Source organism: Saccopteryx leptura, chromosome 5 (assembly GCF_036850995.1).
Source record: "Saccopteryx leptura isolate mSacLep1 chromosome 5, mSacLep1_pri_phased_curated, whole genome shotgun sequence".
NCBI classification, from domain to species: Eukaryota; Metazoa; Chordata; class Mammalia; order Chiroptera; family Emballonuridae; genus Saccopteryx; species Saccopteryx leptura.
In genome coordinates, this window is record NC_089507.1 from 39894484 (window position 1) to 39914301 (window position 19818).

General features: G+C 37.3%; 1 protein-coding gene across 10 annotated transcripts in view; it reads right to left on the bottom strand.

The window, feature by feature from the left end:
* Positions 1 to 74: 74 nt before the first annotated feature.
* Positions 75 to 19818, bottom strand: part of AASDH (aminoadipate-semialdehyde dehydrogenase) — a 178359-nt gene continuing 158615 nt past the window's right edge. For 8 of the 10 annotated variants that reach the window (XM_066385561.1, XM_066385560.1, XM_066385559.1 and 5 more), the window contains 11 exons: positions 19472 to 19664; positions 17925 to 18166; positions 17452 to 17558; positions 16786 to 16958; positions 16156 to 16348; positions 15412 to 15527; positions 13974 to 14766; positions 7276 to 7439; positions 6017 to 6139; positions 5388 to 5519; positions 75 to 3763 (listed from right to left, as the gene is read on the bottom strand). In XM_066385561.1, the coding sequence (XP_066241658.1) occupies positions 3374 to 3763; positions 5388 to 5519; positions 6017 to 6139; positions 7276 to 7439; positions 13974 to 14766; positions 15412 to 15527; positions 16156 to 16348; positions 16786 to 16958; positions 17452 to 17558; positions 17925 to 18166; positions 19472 to 19664 (2626 nt within the window). In that variant the 3' untranslated portion in view covers positions 75 to 3373. Of the gene's footprint in view, positions 3764 to 5387; positions 5520 to 6016; positions 6140 to 7275; positions 7440 to 13973; positions 14767 to 15411; positions 15528 to 16155; positions 16349 to 16785; positions 16959 to 17451; positions 17559 to 17924; positions 18167 to 19471; positions 19665 to 19818 lie in introns of those variants that run through there. The other 2 variants (XM_066385562.1, XM_066385563.1) reach the window with 2 other exon arrangements.

The following is a 19818-nucleotide window of genomic DNA, read 5'->3' on the forward strand; positions in this document are numbered from 1 at the left end:
TACATAATGATTGAGGTATGTAAAAAGCGGATATGCCAATAGTAATATCTTCATACCCATCATAGGAGCACCCACATATATATTATATAAAGCAAATATTAATGGACATAATGGCAAAATTAATAGTAATACAATAATAGCTGGGGACTTTAATAAATACCTCATTGACCCAGTGGTGGGTATCAGCCGGTTCGCACCACTTCAGCAGAACCAATACCTAATTTTTTTGAGTTCGGTGACCTGGTTGTTAAAATGGCACTTAAAATCAGGGTTCTCGCTAAGGTGGGTGCCTGGGCAGCTATCCAACATATAAGTCACAAATTTACATTCCTTTCTCTTTTTTAACGTTCATCTACCCAACAGTGTTTCTAAGCACCCATAGTAATGTTCATTCCATCCATAGGTGAAAAAATTTGATGGAAGTATGCTTTTCATATTTAACTGTTTCTAATATATCAAGCACAATGTCTGTTAGTCTAATTGGCCTACCCTTAAGAAATGGGACTCTATTCCTACAGTGAAAAGATGGTTAAGGATAATCATACAGCTGAAGATGCTTGGATAAAAAGCAAAGCAAATTATAAGTGAGGACACCAGTCAACAATATGGAAATACCTCATATAACAGTTTTGTTGTTTTTTGTTAGGTATTATTTAATATTTTTATTAAAATTTTAAAACATTTTTAATGATATCTAGTTTTGTGTGCCTCTTTTATTGTTCTTATTTAAGTATTAAATTCACAGAATAATAAACTGCCTTTTGGTATATCGTTTTTTTTAACACTTAAGAAGTCATTAGGGCAAAGAACTGGTTATTAAATTATTTGAATCCCACCACTGCATTGACTTCAATGGATAAATAATGCAAACCGAAAATTAATAAGGAAATAATGGCCTTACATGCCACATTAGACCAGATCAACTAAACAGACATACATAGAACATTTCATCTACCTAGCAGCAGATTACACATTTTTCTCAAGTGCATATGAAACATTTTCCAGGACAGAGCACATATTAGGCCACAAAACAAGCCTCAATAAATTCAAGAAGACTGGAGTTATATCAAGCATATTTTCTGATGACAATGGCATGAAACTAGAAATCTACCACAGGAAGAAAACTGGAAACAACACAAATACATGGAGATTAAATAACTTGCTCCTAAATAACCAATGTATCAAAGAGGAAATGAAACAGGCAATAAGAAACTACTTTGAGACAATTGAAAATGAAAACACGTTTCCAAAATGTATAGGATGCAGCAAAAGAAGTTCTAAGAGGAAAGTTCATAGCTATACAGGTCTACCTCAAACAGGAAATAGCCCAAATAAACAATCTAACTTTATACCTAAAGGAACTAGAAAAGAACAAAAACAAACAAAAAACCCAGAGAGAGTATAAGGAAGGAAATAATAAAGATCATAGTGGAAATAAGCAAAATAGAGAATTTTAAACCAATAGAAAAATATTGCTGAAGAACATTGATACAGAAATCCTAAACAAAATACAGGGGGTCCTCATGTTACAACCTTATTCTGTTCCTATGACAGGGATGTAACCTGAATTTTGGTGTTAAGTCAAAATACATTCTAGCCTAAGTCACTTACCTTTCCTAACACAGTTGTAAAATCATAATCTAGAACATAAAAACACAACTAAGCCACAGAAAATGGAAAAGGACATAAGTATACTGTACTGTACACTGTACTGCATATTCTTCTGCCGTGTGCAGCCAAACTAGTTCACCCACATAGTCTGTAAGTACAGTGCTAACAGTATAAGCCGAAACACTCACATCTCAATTTTTTTAAGTTTTTTGTGGAAGTGGGCATCATAAACTCAGAATGTTGTATGTTGAGACTGTTATAACCTGAGGAGCCCCTGTACTAGCAATACATTAAAAAGATAATACATTGTGATCAAGTGGCGTTCATTCCAGGGATACAGGATAGTTCAACATATGCAAATCATGTGGTATATTATCAATGTTGATATACCACATGAACAAAATAAAAAGCACAAGTCATATGATCACACCAATAGAGGCAGAAAAAGCATCTGACAAGATACAACATCCATTTATGTTAAAACTCTTAAATAAAATGGGTATAGAAGTATCTCAACACAATAAAGGCCATATATGACAAACCCACAACTAATATACCCAAAAGGTGAAAAATGGAAAGCTTCACCTTTTCTAAGATCAGGAATAAGACAAGGATGACCATTCTTGCCATTGCTCTTCAACAAAGTACTGAAAGTCCTAGTCAGAGCAATTAGGAAAGAAGAAAAGGCATCCAAATTGGAAATGAAGAAGTAAAACCATCACTATTTGCAGATGACATGATTCTATATATAGTCTATAGTCAAGATTTAGAAACAACCTAAGTGTCCTTCAATGGATGATTGGATAAAAATGTAGTACATATAGTATACTCTCTCTCCCCCAAGCATGCCCACTCAAATTTTCTTTTCGAGTGTACTTTTCTTAGCTCCAAGGGCCCGTCTGCCTCTGTAACTTTCTAAATAAACTTTCTTTTACACTTAAAAAAAAAGTGATACATGTATACAATGGAATACCATTCGCCCAACATGGATGAATTTTGAGAGTATTATGCTAAGTGAAATAAGTCAGATGGAAAAAGACAAGAACCATATGATTTCATGCATTTGTGGAATATAAAACCAAAAGCAACAAATAAAGAAAACATACAAACTCAGAAATATAGACAACAGAATGGTGGTTATCAGAGTGGACAAGGATGAAGAGGGTAAAGGGGGTCAAATATACATATATTGGTGACAGGACACTAGACTTCAGATGGTGAGCACACAATAGAGTATATAGATGACATGTGATAAAGTTGTACAACTGAAATTCATGTTTTAACTAATGTTACCCCAATAAACTAAATTTTAAAAAATTAAAATTACTCAATAAGAAACCTAATTTGATGAATAGGTCCTACCTTTAAAAATATTTTGTTATGAATCTCAGTGTAAATGAATGAATGATTTATTCCCTCACAAACTAAAATTTTAAACCACTACCTCACAGAATAAGTTTTTAAACCACCATGTATATTCTGGTATATTTTTTCCCCAGAGGTCTCCTATAAAAAACAAAATATCTGTAGCCTAATTTTTAGAAAGTGCTACTAAATATTTTGATGTGTTTTGTTTTATTAACTCCTTTTAAAAGTATTTGTTGTTGCTACATACAGGAAATAAAATAAGGTTGTTTTCCAATAAAGTGTAATAGAGAAGTTTCTTTAAATATAATTTTTATCATAAAATTGGACTAGCCACATACTTTATAATGGTAAATATTTGCAAACATAGATATAGTCTAATAAAGACTGTACTTGATTACTTTTCATTGCTACCCAATAAATCCAGACAATAAACATAATTATTTCTACATCCAATAATAAGCATTGATTCCCAGACCACAGGAGAAGAGAACACTTCTCCAGGAAGTTCAAATACACTTTGCAATTGTCCACTCTTAGATTCCAAGATCCACAGTTTCCCATCAGTAGATGCTGTTGCCAGTAACATTTCATTGCTACGATTGCGGTTATGGAAAGCAAATGGTGTTGAATACACCCTTGAGGTAGTTTCAAATTTCCATTGAAGGTGGCCTTCCATGCTACAGCAGTAGATAAAGCAATCATGGGAACCAAAAAATATTTCTTGCTCTGATATGGAAGTACATGGGGATGAAAAGATTGGCTCACTGGTAGAGAACTGCCAAACCTGAAGGGTGATAAAGGCAAAAGGATTCATTCATCTCATTTTAACAATTCTGTACATTAAAGCTTTATGAAATTCTTCATAAAAATGAGAGATATAGGCTATTAAATGGTAACTATATACAGAAAGAATGGCTTTTTCCAAAAAGTAGCACCCTCAGATTAGACCTGTGTCCCAGTAGTAAAATCTAGCACAAAATACACCAGGTGTCCTCACATCAGTCATTGGTATGCGTTATATGAAATAAAATTAATTTGAACCCCATTCAAGAGTTATTAGTATTGTGTTCAGAGACACTGAGTTCGAAAGCAAAACTGCATTGAGTTTTCAATGTATCTTATCAAAAACTATATCTTACTGTAGTCTACCCATGTAGGGAGAAGGAAGGAAGTAGACTGAAAGGAAGAGTTCAATAACTTAAAGCTTTAAACAAGAAACTATGAAACGTGTCTGACCTGTGGATATATACTATTTGCTTCTTTCAAAGCTACTACAGTACTAGAGAAAAACTTATGGCCAACATTCTGAAGACACAGGAAGAAAAGGCACAAGTCTAAGGTAGTGTTTACAAATGCACAGTAACAACAGCATAATGAAGAATGAGCATACTCATGAAGTATGATTTATACTCTCAGTTGTGTCCCTGACTTGGACCCAGTCACTTTAATCTTTCTATGGTTCATCCAAATAGGAGTAATAGCATATGCCTTTTCTTACTCCTTGGAAAATATATTCAAATTACTTTGTAAATAAAAACATTATGTGAACAAAATGAAAGCCTTCATCAAAAAGTGATTATTGTACAGAGCAAAACTGCAGGCAATGAAGGGTGACTGTAGAATGAAGAGCACATAGAATCAACTCTAGCCATCAGTGGGCCAACTTGTGCTGGAGCGAGTGCACTGCACGAAATAATCCCCCAAAGCAAAACCACAGTTGCAGTTGTGCCATAAATGATAGTCATGGGACTTAAAGAAGTGGAGACACTGCTCCCAACAAGACAAGCCAGAAGGAACCCACTCTCCCAGTCATGAAGTTGAAAATGGGACCTGCGTGCAGTGGAGTTTGGGTTACACAATAGATTTTGGTTTCCATAGAAAAAGTAGGGGCTTCTTTAAATGTTCAGAACCTCAACAGAAGTTACAATAAAATTGGCTTAAAACTGTAAATTTTTTAAATTGGGGGACGGGAATGGCACAAGTATAACAATATTTGGATAGAATATTTTAAATCTATTGCACCATTCACCAATTAAGAAACCTATGAGTTGACTAAATGGAAATAGTTTTCAACATGATTGAATAGTGACATTTAAAGTTTTACTTCAGGCCCTGGCCAGGTGGTTCAGTAGATAGAGCTTCCTTCCCGCATGTGGAGGCCACAGGTTCAATCCCCACTCAGGACACATACAAGAAACGAACAGTGAGTGCACAGCTAAAAAATGGAACAACTAAGTGGAACAGTGAGTTGATGCTTCTCTCTCACACACACTTTCCTCCCCCACCTCCTTCCCCGCTTCCCACCCCCCCTCAAATCAATGGGAAAATTTTTTTAAAGTTTTACTTCAGTTGTAACCAGTTTCTATTTCTTTGAGAAAGATACATAAAATAGAACTAGACAAGTTTACCTGTTCTCCAAAGTGAGTAAAGCAAAGTAAATTCCCATCTACACAGCCAATACAAACATATTGTAGACAGCACTGTGGCGAAGAGAAGAGTGGTTTCCCACAGGAATGTTTCCACACTCTAGTCCCAGTGGCCTGTCATGGGCAAAGAGCAATTCATAGCATTTCAATCATTCTAATCAATTACCCTGTATACAACAAACTCATAACTCTCCTGGAGGCAAAACTATAAAACATCAGAAAATGCTATAATGACATGCTGACATTATAAATGAAACTAGTACACATATGCACAGCTATAAAATTAATCAGTCCTATTTATGAGAACTAAGATAAAACTTGCAATAAAACCAGGAAAGAACTAGCACAAAGTGTCTATTCTTAGACTATTCTAATTTCTAATATCAATGAGAAAATTCTGTCAATTTAAAAAATAGGTAAAAGATATGCCCAGAACACTGATGTTTCTCATCTTTCTAGACTTCATGTCAGTCACTCTTAATGAGTTCTTGTTCAGTGATATCTGGACTATATCTAACTGAAACTACCTCCAATTTTCAGAATTCAAAGAAAATAAAAGAATACTAAAGAAAAATAGGTAATAAAATAAATATACATTATTTTATGCCTACAGGATTTACAGCCAGTAAAAGTCCTCCCAATGTAGCAAAATACAAGTGATGTGGAATCAAGTTCAAACAAGGCGAAGAAAAGATAGCTCCTCCACATTTTAACTTCCAAACACACTTCTTTTCCTACAAATAAGAAAGGAAATGAATTGGTTTCTGCTGGTGGTTAACAGATTCACTTAGCCTGTCTATTATATGCTATGTCTATTTAATGTAAGTTTTTATTGTTAATATATAAAAAAGTAATACATGCTTACTGTGAAGAATCAAATTAATATAAAGAAGACCAAGGCCATCAACTGTTAACATTTTAGCATTCTCCCTTGGATCTTTTTGATACACACATACATACACAAAGAGTTTAATAGAGTTGAGATCATTCTGAATATACACTTGGTATCTAATTTAGCTCACTTATTTGGTAAAACTTGAAATGTTAATTTAATGCTTAATATCCCATAGGAACATAAAATAATTTCTCTCTCTACCCTATCATTGAAAATTGTTTGGAACTAACTTGGAATTATAAACAACTCCGAAACAGACATCATGGTGCACATATCTGTCCATGTTTCTGATTATTTTGCTAGGATAGAGTCCTAGAAGAATAACTTACTGAATCAAAGGATATGAAATTGTTGCCTATGGCAAAACTTTGTCCGCAAGGACTTTCCTAGTTGCAACCTTCCACTGCTCTCATCAGTATTTACTATTATTCTAATCTGAACCATTTATTTCTCATAGTTTTCAATTTTCATTCCTTTGATTATTAAACGATTAAAACATTTCAATACATTTCCTAGCCATTTCTTCTTTGGAGTCCTTTATTTATTTTTCTATCTGAATCTATGTCTTTATAAATTTGTATTTGCTCTTTATTTTCATTCATATTTATAAATATAAATTAGTTTTAACAGTCATATTTGTTTCATTTTTCCCAACTTATTTCTTTTAAATTTTGTCATTCTAATTTTTTTTTTATTTTCATGTAATCCATTCTTATTGATATTTTCCTTTGTGACTCTTTTGTATTGTCAAGACAGTAATTCTAAATTCTTTGTATTTCATAATTCTGAGTAGCAAATTTACTTGTGAAAAATTGGTAAGAAAGGTAAAAATGTCTTAAGATATGACTTATTCACTCCTTATTCTTCCCAGACTACAATGCTAAACTTGGAAAATAGTTACCGCCTGCTCCTAGGCCAGAGCACCTGACAGTTTCACACTCTTCTACCTATGAGACTGATGAGGTAAGTTCTTACATAAATATCCAAAGCATATGCGTGTTGGTCATGAGAGCCGAAGTAAAGTAATCCTGTGGTCGGATCCACGGTTGCTGAGCTTTTGACAGCATCCTCAGTAGTAAACATCCAGTATTTTTCTCCATTATTACTTTTCAGAACATAAACTAACCCATTATAACAACCTGTTGGGAAACAAAATATAAAAGGTGAGATTTAGGTATTTCACTGGAAAATCATTCCTTTTTGATTTTCTTGTGTTGACATAATTTCAAGTGTTCCATTCAATAGAACATCATCCATACGCCACATCGTGCCCTGCCAGACCCATGCAAAGTCTCTTTCCATTCCCCATTTCCCCCCTCCCCTACCTCAACCCCACCCTAGAGAATAATTCTTTAGTCTAAATCATAACAGTTTGTACTTGCTCTTCATGTGTACTTGGGCTCTATGTTCAGCTCAGGATTAAATATCAGCAAGCCTGACCAGGTGGTGGTGCAGTGGATAGAGCATCAGACTGGGACGCAGAGGACTCAGGTTCGAAACCCTGAGGTCACTAGCTTGAGTGTGGGCTCACCCAGCTTGTGCGTGGGGTTGCTAGCTTGAGCATGGATCATAGACATGACCCCATGGTCCCTGGCTTTAGCCCAAAGGTTACTGGTTTGAAGTCCAAAGGTTGCTGGCTTGAGCAAGGGGTCACATGGTCTGCTGTAGTCCACCCCACCCCCCTCCCGTCAAGGCACATATGAGAAAACAATCAATGAGCAACTAAGGAGACTAAGGAGCCACAACAAATAATTGATGCTTCTCATCTCTCTCCCTTCCTGTCTGTCCGAATCTGTCCTTCTCTCTGTCTCTGTCAGAAATAAATAAATATCAGCAATGTAAAGCAGACACTGAACAGCAATCACTTGTGTAAAATACCTATTTAGCAGGTACACCTTATTGCTTCAAAGTACTATAAAGTGCCTCCCCACCGAGGAAACGATGAAGCCTGCTGCTGTGGAGAGAGGCTTGCCCAGACCTGGACTCCAACCTTGTCCTGGCCCTCGGTGAGCAAATTACCCAGGGTCACTAAGCCTCGGATTATTTTTCTGTTGCATGTGGATGCATCTACTTCCAAGGTTATTGCAACAGTTAAAATAATATAATGTGGATAAATGCCCAGTGCAAAGGAGGTGTTCAGAAATGCTAACATTAACAACAGCCAACATATATTGAGCTTTTACATTGTGAATAGTACTATTCTAAGAACTTTACATCTATTAACTCATGTAATCCTCACCGTGAAGTGCTATTCTATCACATTTTATAGATGACAAAATTGAAGCACGGAAATTAAACTACTAGGGCAGAACTACTCAGCTAACATAGCAGCGAAGATTTCACATCTAAAAAATCAAGCTCCAGAGCCTGTATCCTTAACAGCTACACCAGACTGCTCTTCCCAAACTGCTGGTTTGAATGAGAAGATCGGGCAGGAGTTCCTGACTTGGTGTAACCAAAATGACCCGGGTGGAAGTAGGAGTGGCCAAAATTGACAAAGCAAAGATCATTCACATTCCCTGGAGTTCATGTAAACCAGAGGAAGATGAATTTGGGCACTGGCCCACCACACCCTAGATCAGTGGTCTCCAACCTTTTCTGGGCCACGGACCGGTTTAATGTCAGAAAATATTTTCATGGACCGGCCTTTAGGGTGGGACGGATAAATGTATCACGTGACCGAGACAAGTGTCAAGGATGAGTCTTAGACAGATGTAACAGAGGGAATCTGGTCATTTTTAAAAAATAAAACATCGTTCAGACTTAAATATAAATAAAACGGAAATAATGTAAGTTATTTATTCTTTCTCTGCAGACCAGTACCAAATGGCCCACGGACCGGTACCGGTCCGCGGCCCCAGGGGTTGGGGACCACTGCCCTAGATGGTTCTGCCTATGGTTTTAATCACGGCTGCTCATTTGAGGCCCTGTCTCCAGAACACTTGCTGTGCTGGTTTTGTTTTGTTTTCCTGGCAGTTACTACTTGTACCAAGAGGATGGTCTGTGTATGGCCAGTAGTCATGGCCGTCGCTGCTGTGACCATGCAGGTGCAGGTTCCCATTATATTCGGACAGATGGTAAAGAAACAGTGGAGCCAAAAAATAGTGGGCCATTCCTTTATTCTAGCCTCACAACCGGCCAGCGAGTAACAACAAACATAGGGGAAAAACACTTCCCTTTCCATTCAGGGCTCCCAAAGCCACTGACTCTTCCGGTTTTTCCTAGAATCAAACGCCTCCACCAGCCTTAGTCATCCCCAGTTCCCCATGTGCACACCTTCTCCCTTCTCCTCTCTACACAAACTGGCTTCTCCTGCAGCACCTGGCCATCTTAGCTTCCTACTCTGCAAAAATAGCTTCCTCCTTCTTCCTTCTTCTCTGCTCTTTTTAAAACTTTTTGGCCTGACCTGTGGTGGCGCAGTGGATAAAGCAACGACCTGGAAATGCTGAGGTCGCCGGTTCGAAACCCTGGGCTTGTCTGGTCAAGGCACATATGGAAGTTGATGTTTCCAGCTCCTCCCCCCCCTTCTCTCTCTCTGTCTCTCCCTCTCCTCTCTAAAAAAAATGAATAAAAAAATGTATATCTTTAAAAAAAAAAAAAAACTTTTTGGTGCAAAACCGCTCCTCCAGCATACATTAGCATAACAGTGGCCCTTCCCAAGCAGAAAGGCAATCAACAACCTCACCCTTGGAGCTAGTGCCCCCAGAACTGACATCCCCACATGACCCTGCACCCAGCACCATACCTGGCATAACAGTGCACTTCATCAAGCCAGTGCCCAATAGTCTGCTTAATGGTGGCGAAGAGAAGTTCCTACATAGTGAAACACCCCAGGACTGAGCAGGGCAATGAAAATCTCTTTCTGTTCAATTCCAGAAAAAAAATCTAGTGACCTGGGTTAGGCAAAGATTTCTTAAATGTGATGTCAAAAGCATGACCCATAAAAGAAAAAATAATGATAGACTGGACCTCATTAAGAATTTCTTTTCAAAGGACACTTATGGTAAGGGACTAAAAAGACAAGCCACAGACTGGGAGGAAACATGCAAAACATCTGACAAATATGTATCCAGAACACATAGAGAATTCTCAAAACTCACTAAGTAAACAAACATAACAATAAAAAAATGGGTAGCCTGACCAGGCAGTGGCACAGTGGAAAGAGTGTTGGACGCGGAGGACCCAGGTTCAAAATCCCAAGGGGCAGGCTTCAGTGCGGGTTCACCACCTTGAGTGAGGGTCACTGGCTTGAGTGTGGGATCACAGACATGACCCCATGGTTGCTGGCTTGAGCCCAAAGGTCGCTGGCTTGAAGCCCAAGATTGCTGGTTTGAGCACAAGGTCGCTGGCTTAAGCAAGGAGTCACTAGCTCTGCTGTAGCCCCCCAGTCAAGGCACATATGAGAAAGCAATCAGTGAACAAGCAATCAAAGAACAACTAAGATGTCACAATGAAGAATTGATGCTTCTCATCTCTCTCTCTTCCTGTTTTTCTGTCCCTCTCTGTCCCTCTCTCTGACTCTCTCTGTCTCTGTCAATAAAAAACATGGGTAAAAGATCTGAACAGACAATAAGATATACAGATGGCAAATAGCTCCTAAAAAGAGGTGCAACATTATTAGTCTCCAGGGAAATGCAAACTAAAACACAACAAAATACCACATCATAAGTATCTTAATGACTAAAATAATATTTTCAACAATGTGACTACAGCTGCCAGAGCTTCCCAGAGTCCATGCCACTCTGCCCCCGGAGACAGCGCCACCATGCCTCCCCCGGCACTGGCATTGCCGCACACGCACACCCTTGGAGCTGGTGCCCCCAGAACTGACATCCCCACATGACCCTGCACCCAGCACCATACCTGGCATAACAGTGCACTTCATCAAGCCAGTGCCCTCACACCAATGCAAAAGTTAAGATCTTTTCCTAAAGAAACCAGTCCAGCCTGACCAGGCGGTGGCGCAGTGGAAAGAGCGTCGGACTGGGATGCCGAGGACCCAGGTTCGAGACCCCGAGGTCGCCAGCTTGAGCGCGGGCTCATCTGGTTTGAGCAAAAGCCCACCAACTTGAACCCAAGGTCACTGGCTCCAACAAGGGGCTACTCGGTATGCTGAAGGCCCGCGGTCAAGGCACATATGAGAAAGCAATCAATGAACAACTAAGGTGTTGCAACGCGCAATGAAAAACTAATGATTGATGCTTCTCATCTCTCTTTGTTCCTGTCTGTCTGTCCCTGTCTATCCCTCTCTCTGACTCACTCTCTGTCTCTGTAAAAAAACAAACAAAAAAAAAAAAAAAAAAAAGAAAAAAAAGAAACCACTCCATAAAGTCTAGAAGACATGGGTACTTCTTCAAATGTGAAGACACCAATGTAAGACTATAAGGCACATGAAATATCAAGGAAACATGACACTACACAGCAAATTTACAGTGACTGATACAAGAGAAATGGGAATCTACAAGTTCTTTGACAAAGAATTCAAAGCAACTGTTTTAAAGAAGCTCAAAGAGCTACAAAAGAACACAGAAAATTCAATGAAACTGAGAAAACAATATATGAACAAAAATCAAACAACCCAAATAAAAAAATGGGCTAAGGACCTGAATACACTTAAAAGCATACACACACACAAAGACATACAAATGCCTAACAGGTATATGAAAAGGTGTTTAACACCACTGATCATCAGAGAAATACAAATAAAATCACAATGAGATATCACCTCATACCTTTCAGAATGGCTATTATTAAAAAAAAAAAACAAAACACTTTTTAAACTGACAATACCAAATGCCAATAAGGATGTGGACCAACTGACCCTTTCATAAGTTGATGGTAGGAATGCAAAGTGGTTCAATCACTTAGGAAAATAACATGGCTGTTTTTTATAAATTAAAACCTACATTGACCATACAACATCCTCCTCCAAGGTACTGACCCAAGTGAAATACTTATATTCACATATGTTCACATATGCTTATTGTAATTATTCATAATTACTAAAAACTGGAAATAACCAAAATGTGAATGGATAAGCAAACTGTGGTACATCCACACAATGAAATAGTCAATAATAAAAAAGAAACTATAGATGCAATAATATGGACGGATCTCAAATACATTATGCTCAGTAAGAAAGCCAGACTGAAAAGCTATATACTGTATGATTTCATTTATATAGACTTTCTGGAAAAAGCCAAGCTAGAAGGACGGAACACAGATCCGTGGTTACCTGGGTGTTAGGGGAAGGAGGAAAGAGGACTACAACGTGACACGGACGTTTTGGAAAAATGGACTCTTGATTGTGGTGGTGGTTATATGTAGGTATGCAGTTGTCAAAACACAGAATATATACTAAAAAGGGTGAGTTTTACTGTGTATAAATTATACATTAATTTTAAAAATGTTTAAAGTACTAAGTGACCACCATGTGCCACAAGCTTCGAGACGAGACACGTGGGACGCAAAGAGTAACCTCAGTGAACTGACTAACATGGATGGGGGTTGCTCGTGATCATTCACATGGAACTGGAAGTCTCCTGCAGAACAATTTCCAAAATGTAGGTGTTCAAAAGGGAAGGATCACACGCAGATTCGAGTATATCCCAGCTAGGATAGCACACGTAGGGAGATAAATTTCTCAGTACTTAATCTGAAAAGCTTTGCTAAACAGATTCCAGATCCATATAAAGTGAAACCTAAGGTAGTAGGGGAGTAAAAAGAAGAGGCATTACACTGGGACCCTCATATTCCTAGTAAAGGAAAAGTTACCCGTACTTTCATGAAACTGAGTAGCAGTTAACGCCTAATGAGCACTTAGTCCGTGACTAGCAATGTACTAACAGATTCATAAGCAGTTATCTCATTTAATCCTCTCAAAAGCTCAATGATGACTGGTGGTTTTAAAGTTTGTCCACAAATTATTTGATATTCTTCTTTTCAAAGGCCTAATCCCCACCCCACTTCCCACGCCTTGAGTGTGGGACAGATTTAATAAACAGAATAGAGCCAAAACAATGGTGTACGACTTTGGAGACCAAGTCATAAAAGTACTGCGTTCCTCCTCTCTTGGGTGGCGTACTCTGAGGGAAGTTAGCTGCTGTGTTGTGAGAGTGTTCCAGCAGCCTACGGAAAGGCCACGTGGCAAGAAACTGAAGCTCCTTCCAAGATCCAGCAAAGAACAAAAGCCTCCTTTAGCAGCAGCGGGAGTGAGCCGCTTTTCCAGCCCAGGTCAAGCCTTCAGGGGGCCGCAGCCACACGGGAGGCCTTGAGCCAGAATCCCAGCTAAACTGCTCCTAACTTCCTGACCCACAGAAACTGTGAGGTTTAATAAATGTTTGTTACTTTACATCATTAAGTTTGGGGACAATCTGTGATGCAGTAACATGTTTTATTTATTATTTCTATAAACTCAAGAGAAAAGTGAAGTTCTAAGAGGTTCAGCAACTTGACAAAGGCCACAGAGCTGCTAACATAACAGCTTTAGAGCTGGGTTCAAATCCAGGGACTCTGATCCCACAGCCCACACAGTGAGACGGCACATGGTCAACTATTCTTTGACAGCAACAATATCCACCATATGTAAGTTTTTAAAATTTAACTTAGTCTTAACTAGCATTACCATATAGTAATTAAATTTAACTCTATAAGCCTCAAATTCAGAAACTTACCCACTACAATAAAGTTTCCACACTTAGACACACATGCAGAGGATTCAATTCGATCTCCCAAAATCTGCTGCCATTTCACCTTCCCAGAGTAAAGGTCAATCGCCATCATTCTGTGAGAATGGGAGCCAATGTATACCGTGGCAGATGGCTTATCATCAGCAGGTATTACAACCAGAGGTGACGCATCTACACATTTGCCTGTGTCTGACCTCCACCTCACGTGTAACCCCACTGCCTCGGCCCCTGTCACAGGAGATCCATCTTCAGTTCTTTCAACCCAGGTCGAATCTTCTGACTTCCCAGTAAGAGCTGGAGGATGTAAGCTTTTCACTTTTTGAATATTAGTCTGTGAAGTTAAATCGGAAGAATAGGCTGAAGGGCAATGTCCTAACTTGGTTAAAAACCTAGTAGTATTCAGAGACAAAATCTGACTCCCTCTGCTCAGTGCCATAAAAGCATTTCTCTCATTGTCTAAATTTAAAGGCATCACTGATTTCTGATGTAAAGGTTTTCCGCTGGTTTCTTCTTGATTAATGTCGCTGAATTTTCTTTTTGTGGCACAAGTCTTGCTAAATGTCAGATCTTCCCCTGGAAACACAGTGTGAAGGGTGTGATTGTAGATCTCTAGAATGGACCTGCTGAGGATCACTTCCAGGAGCCCAGGTACGGACGTGCCGACAAGTGTTTCAATCTCATTGAGGAGCCGCACAGACTTGAAGGAGTCTCCACCACTACGTAAGAAGAGCGACTCATCAGGAACCTCCAGAGAATCTTCTGAGGGACTCAGAATAGACTACAGATGAGAGAAGGGAGAAATATGGTGAAATAAAGGCCTAAAACCAAAAGAACTCAACATTTACAGGTAATATATGGAGAGATAACAATACGCACCTTAATGATATGAACATAAGACACACAAAATAAATATTTTTAATAATTATAACAAATTTTTTTAGAGACAGAGAGAGAGTCAGAGAGAGGGATAGACAGGGACAGACAGACAGGAACACAGAGAGATGAGAAGCATCAATCATGAGTTTTTCATTGCGACAGCTTAGTTGTTCATTGATTGCTTTCTCATATGTGCCTTGACCATGGGGCTACAGCAGACCGAGTAACCCCTTGCTCAAGCCAGAGACCCTGGGTCTAAGCTGGTGAGCTGTGTGCTCAAACCAGATGAGCTCGCACTCAAGCTGACAACCTCAGGGTCTTGAACCTGGGTCCTCCGCATCCCAGTCCGACGCTCTATCCACTGTGCCACCGCCTGGTCAGGCTATACCAGGATTTAGCTAATTTCTCAACTCTGATAAAACTGTTACCACCTGGGCAGGATTAATATTCTTAGAAAATTTTATCAGACTTATTAGTATGCTATCATTCCTTAAAGATATTAAAATGACCTCTTTACAATAACAAACTTGTATCTTAAAAGTTGTACCTTCCACAAATGCTGTAATTTTTCCCAAAGTTCCTCTTTTCCATTGAGCTTATTTTCAGACTTCAAGTTTGTGTAGTTTAAATAAATCTTGTTTAACTCCGAAACATCAATTTTGCCTTAATACAGAAGAGAAATAATTCCTAAATTTCTGTTAAGACTTTTTTCTATCTTTGTTAGTCACAAGAATAAACACATTTTTCAGTGTAAAGGCTAGAAATCTTATAGAATAGTTTGTCATAATCAATTCTAAAAAAGGGAGTCCTATGCTATAAAGAATACAGTGGGTAATAAATACATAAATAAGAAAGAAAAAATGATTAACTAATGTTTCTCATTTAAAGAATTAAAGAAATGATACTATTAACTGAGCAATTATTATTGCATTTTGAATTAAATACACTATTAAATAAAGATAAAATTGGGAAGGCAATATAATATTGTAATTATGAGCAAATGTTTTGAAGTCAAACAACCCTACACAGAATTTCAACTCTACTAATAACCAGTAATGTAATTTGGGGAAAATTACTTGCCTACTTTCCACATCTGTAAATGGAAATAATTAAACCCACTCATAAGATTTTCTGGAGATAAAATGAGTTAATTATACAAAGCATTTAACAGAGGATCTACCACAATATAGTCCATATTACTTATAATAAGAATTTATGTGGCCTTTAAACTATTTTTGAATACAATTAGTATCACTTGGCACTAAAACACATCTGCTTCAAATTATTTTACCGTGAGATGTGAATGGCAGAGAATCAATCAGCACAAGCTCATCAGGGATTGCGTGGCTTGGAAGATGTTTCGCCAGTTCTTTAAAGATGTGATCCTTTACTAACTCATTTTTGGACACCATGAACAGAATTAATTTATCCTGATTATACCATATAACTGCACAGGACTCCACTTGCTGAAGTCCTTCAGCAACCTATGAGAGAGATTATTCCAATTTGCCAATCAGGACATTTAAAAGCAAACTTCCTAAATCCTCAAATTTATCATGTCTGAAATCATCACAGTCAAATTAAATTGTGAAATACACTAGAGATTTTTTAAATTGTGCTATTACTATTACCAGCACACAGAGTTCTTAACATTTAATAGCTTTTATAGAAAAATAAACCAATTAATTTTCAGTTATCAAAATCCATTTTGTCACTTATATTTTTAAAAAACTATCTCTTCATGCTGGCAATAAAGGGCACACTGAATTATCTACACCTTATATTGTAATTCATCACTAATATAAAAATCTTCGGTTTAAATGATACTGATAGAGAATCCTGGCACAGAAAATTGGTGGCGGCTGCCTCTCATACCTACATACTGTATATTAATAGATATTTAACATTTAAATAGCTCTACCTGTTGCACAAGTTCAATGTTAAGACGTTTGCCATGACGTTTGATCTGACTGTCTTTTCGTCCCAAAAAATATAATTCTCCATCTTTCACAGTCGCAAAGTCTCCTGTGGCTCGCATTGTACCAAGTGGCACTGTCATTTCGCCATCAAGAAAACATACTCTATTTCGGCCACCTTCACAAAATATAAACACCAATGTAATAAAAGTAATCCATGTAAAATACTCTAAAAACCATCAAATCAATAATATCTCCAAAAGTTCAGTTTCAAATTTTTAATAAGAAAAGTGGAAGCTCACTTTTAAATATTGTAAAATTAGATATAATAACCTCAAGTAAAATAAGAAAAGGATAAAAAGAATTTATTTCTAAAAACATAAATGTGATTTTAAAAATCCTTAAACACTGATTAAATAGAATTTTGGCTATAAATATAAAGGCCCAAGTAACAGTTTCTAAATTACTTTTGTATCTTCCCTTAGAGTATTACACATTGTCATTTGAAATAATTATGGTAACTTATTAAATGTTTCATCACTGTGAAAATTAGATTAAAAATTATTATCACTGAAAAAGAACACTAGACATAAGAAAAACTGGAGAAATAATAAAATTAACAGATTTTTTCCTTGAAAAAAATTATTCCCAATCAACAAATGTAAAACAACCTAAAAATACTTGGCCATTGCCTTCTTGGATTCTGAAACCATTAGTATCTCTGACTTCAACTACTGTTCCAAGCAGTGGAAATCCCAGTTGTACAGGCAATTCACATCTACGAAGACACAACAACCCAAACAGATTTAAAATTTTTCATTGGACTAGAATATTTTCCAATGGGTTTAAATTGCATTGTATCAAATAAAGAAACAAAAGTTGTTACTATTATTCGAAGACTGTGAAGAATAAAATGTTGGATGGAAAGGTTATCATCTGTTATTGGTTGCTGTTTGGTCCCAAAATATTCTAGCAGGATCTGTAGCACTAGTTATAATAAGAAAGGTTCTGGATTTCCAGCTTAAAATTCTAGATAAAATAGTGTTCTAAAATTATTATCCCAGTGCCTATCAAAACCATTATTAGTATTAAGATACTGGAAAAATAATTTCTCCCTACCATATTTAGTAATTAAAACTCTTACTTGAAAGTAGAATTAAGACTCTTCTCTGGAATCCTGTAAAAAGTTGCCCAACTTGATACCTCTGTGATACCATAAATATTAAATATTTGTGTCCTGTTGCCTACTTCTCTCCAGCTTTTGAGAACAGCCAGTGACGGAAATGCTTCACCACCAAGGGCTAGTACTCGAAGAGAAGTACTGGCTGATAAAACAGCTGACTTGATAAGCTGAGATCCGAATCTTCTAAGCAATGTGGGTGTTGCCTGTAAAAACATCGAAAAATAAATTATTTCTTCCCTTCACTTCTTTAAAAAGGTAAACACTGCAATGATTGGTTCAAAGCTTAACATTAGAAGTGCACATGGAAATTAAGCCTATGTTTATTAAATAGCAAATCATATTTGGGAAACTCCTGAGACAGTATTATCTTCTTAAAGTGGGTATCAATTTTGCTTTCATGGTGATGGAAGGAAACTTGACTTCGGGTGGTGAACACACAGTACAATATACAAATGATAAATTATAGAATTGTACCCCTGAAACCTACATAATTTTAGTAACTAATGTTACCCCAATAAATTCAACATAAAAAAGAAAAAAATTGAGCCTGACTGGTGGTGGCGTAGTGGATAAAGGGTTGACCTGGGACACTGAAGCCCCAGGTTTGAAACCCTGAGGTTGCTGGCTTGAGCGCAGGGTCACTGGCTTGAGCATGGGGTCATCGAAATGATCCCATGGTTGCTGGCTTGAGCCCAAAGGTCAATGATTTAAAGCCCAAGATTGCGGGCTTGAGCAAGCTGTCACTGGCTCACCTACTCACCTAGAGCCCCTGGTCAAAGCATATATGAGAAGCAATCAAAGAACAACTAAAGTGCCACACTACAAGTTAATGCTTCTCGTCTCTCTCCCTTCCTGTCTCTCCAACCCCCTCTAAAAAAGAAAAAAAAAATGACTTCACATATGTTTATAGATTTTCTAAAAGTTGCAAAGCAAACTCTTACTACAAAGTTAAATTTCTCTAAATCATAACAAATGTCAAGTTCCTTTAGTTATTACAGTATGTACAAAATGCATAATAAAATAATTTTCTCAGCAGAATTAACATAATTTTTATTTTTTTACATTCTCAAACAAGTGAAATCAGGAGACAAGCGTTGATAACTTGGTGATTTTTAACCATTTTCATCTCATGGCACACATAAACTACTAAAATTCTGCAGCACAGCAAAAAATATATTTTTTGTCAATCTGACAAAAAAAAAATAGGTATAATTTTGATTCATTCACACCAGACAGCTATTGTTGTGTTGGCTGTTGTCATTTTTTTAATTTGACAATCTAAGGGAGAAGAGGTCAGTGCCCCTGACTAAGTAGTCAGGTAGTGCAAGTTTTAAAAATTCTTGTGGCACACCAATATGCCCGCTGTCGCACACCAGTTGAAAATCGCTGCTCTAACTAGATTATCATTAATCTACTGTAAAGAACTGCAGGAATGCAAAATATCCTTTAAAACACTTAAAATATTGAATAATAAAGGACTAAACATTTCACTTGTTCCTAAAATGTACCTGCAAAATAGTCACTCTGTGATGGGAAAAGAGAACAGCAGCTAACTTGGATGGGAGCACTTTGACAGAAGTTGGTACGATTAGCAGGGAGGCACCACTAGACAGAGCAACAAATATTTCCACAACTGAAGGGTCAAAGGTCAGAGGTGAAGCCAGAAACAAAACATCTTCTTGTGTGATCTCAAAAAGTATCCTACAGCAAAACAGAAGGTGGTTATGAGAATTCTCTGACATTTGGTAAACACATATCCTAACTAAGTATTTATAACTGTTAAATTTTTGGATCCAGGCCAGCTTTTTATTTTTCTTAGATTAACCAAAATGGTGCTATTAATTCTAGAACTCTT